This window comes from Larimichthys crocea, unplaced genomic scaffold (assembly GCF_000972845.2).
Source record: "Larimichthys crocea isolate SSNF unplaced genomic scaffold, L_crocea_2.0 scaffold218, whole genome shotgun sequence".
In the NCBI taxonomy this organism is placed as follows: Eukaryota; Metazoa; Chordata; class Actinopteri; family Sciaenidae; genus Larimichthys; species Larimichthys crocea.
Genome location: NW_020852897.1, coordinates 1,420 through 2,709, shown reverse-complemented (window position 1 = coordinate 2,709; position 1,290 = coordinate 1,420). Strand labels below are relative to the sequence as shown.

Here is a 1,290-nt window from a genome sequence, read left to right as displayed (position 1 = left end):
TTGAGAAAAGTTCAAGAAGTAAAATGTTTTTCCTCTCTTTTCTTTCTGGTGGGTATTCCTGCTCTTTTCTCTCTCCAGTCTACTCCGTCACTTCTACTTCAAATGAGAGGTTTCATCTGTTGACTCCCTCATTGAACTTTTATTGTTAATTAAACCAAATCTTTTTGCTGAGGTTAATATCAAATTGATCTTTATGTAAATCATCATATAGACCACAGGATGAATATATTTCCATTGATCTTTAGATCTTTAATCTCAGTGTGTTTCCTATTAATCCAAATGCTTCTGATTGAATAATTAAAGACACTTCAGGACTCTTTGTATCTATGTGACCTGTTGTCAGGTTTGTTTCTGTAACAGCTGTTGGATTCAGGGCCTTTCTCATGTAGAAGAATGTATATATTTATATCAATTACACATCTACTACAAAAAAATCCTGAGAATCCATTAAGAAGATTTGGGAACATGAATTTTTCATTGTATATTCAGGGAAGTTACAAACAGCTTTGGTTAGTGGCTTCACACTCAGTCCAGATGTGTCAGAGACTCAAAAAGCAGAAGTAGTTAGTGAGGAGGTTTTTGTCACAGTGTAAATCACTGTGATACGTACTCCTTAGCAGAGTCGTCCCATGTTTTACAGTAATAGACTGCTGAGTCTCCCTCCTCCACATTGTTGATGATCAAACGATAATCTGATTGTGACTGATGAGTAGATGTGAACTTTGGAGACGAGAAGCCAGAGCCATATTCTGGAGAGCTCCAGCCGTGATAAAACCTCAATACATACTGAGCAACTCCTCCAGGAATCTGTTTGTACCAATAAGCAGCAGTATCAGTAACAGTTCCCAGGTTACAGTCCACGGTGGCTGTCTCTCCTTTCCTCAGCGTCACAACAGGAGGCTTCTGTGTCACCACCGTCACACCACTCACACCTGGAAACAACAAGATGACATGGAGTCAAGAGAAACACACAGACTGATGAATCCAACATGAGGTCAAAGCTGCAGTAAGTCAGCCTCCTTACATGTTAGAGCAGTGATGAGAGTGCAGAGGGTCCCCAGCATGTTGTCAGTGTCAGTAACTTGTAAAGTGAGCTTACTGCTGACAGATTAGAGGGTTTGGAGGATGAGGAGAGGAGGTGCTGGAGGAGCAATTTAATACAACACTGAAACTGAGAGTGACTGACAGGAGGAGGAGCTTTGGTTCAGTCTGCATGCTTTGTCACATTAGTTGGTCTCTGATCTTCTGTAAGAGGAAAAGTCTTTTCTGTCTCCATTATTGTCGGTGTAG

At 40.7% G+C, this 1,290-nt stretch overlaps 1 gene segment (V, D, J or C); it reads right to left on the bottom strand.

Moving 5' to 3' along the window:
- Positions 1-456: 456 nt before the first annotated feature.
- LOC113744812 (immunoglobulin lambda variable 3-21-like) lies at positions 457-1,196 on the bottom strand. The segment is given in 2 exon segments: positions 457-932; positions 1,025-1,196. Coding segments are annotated over 2 exon segments (378 nt in total).
- Positions 1,197-1,290: the final 94 nt, after the last annotated feature.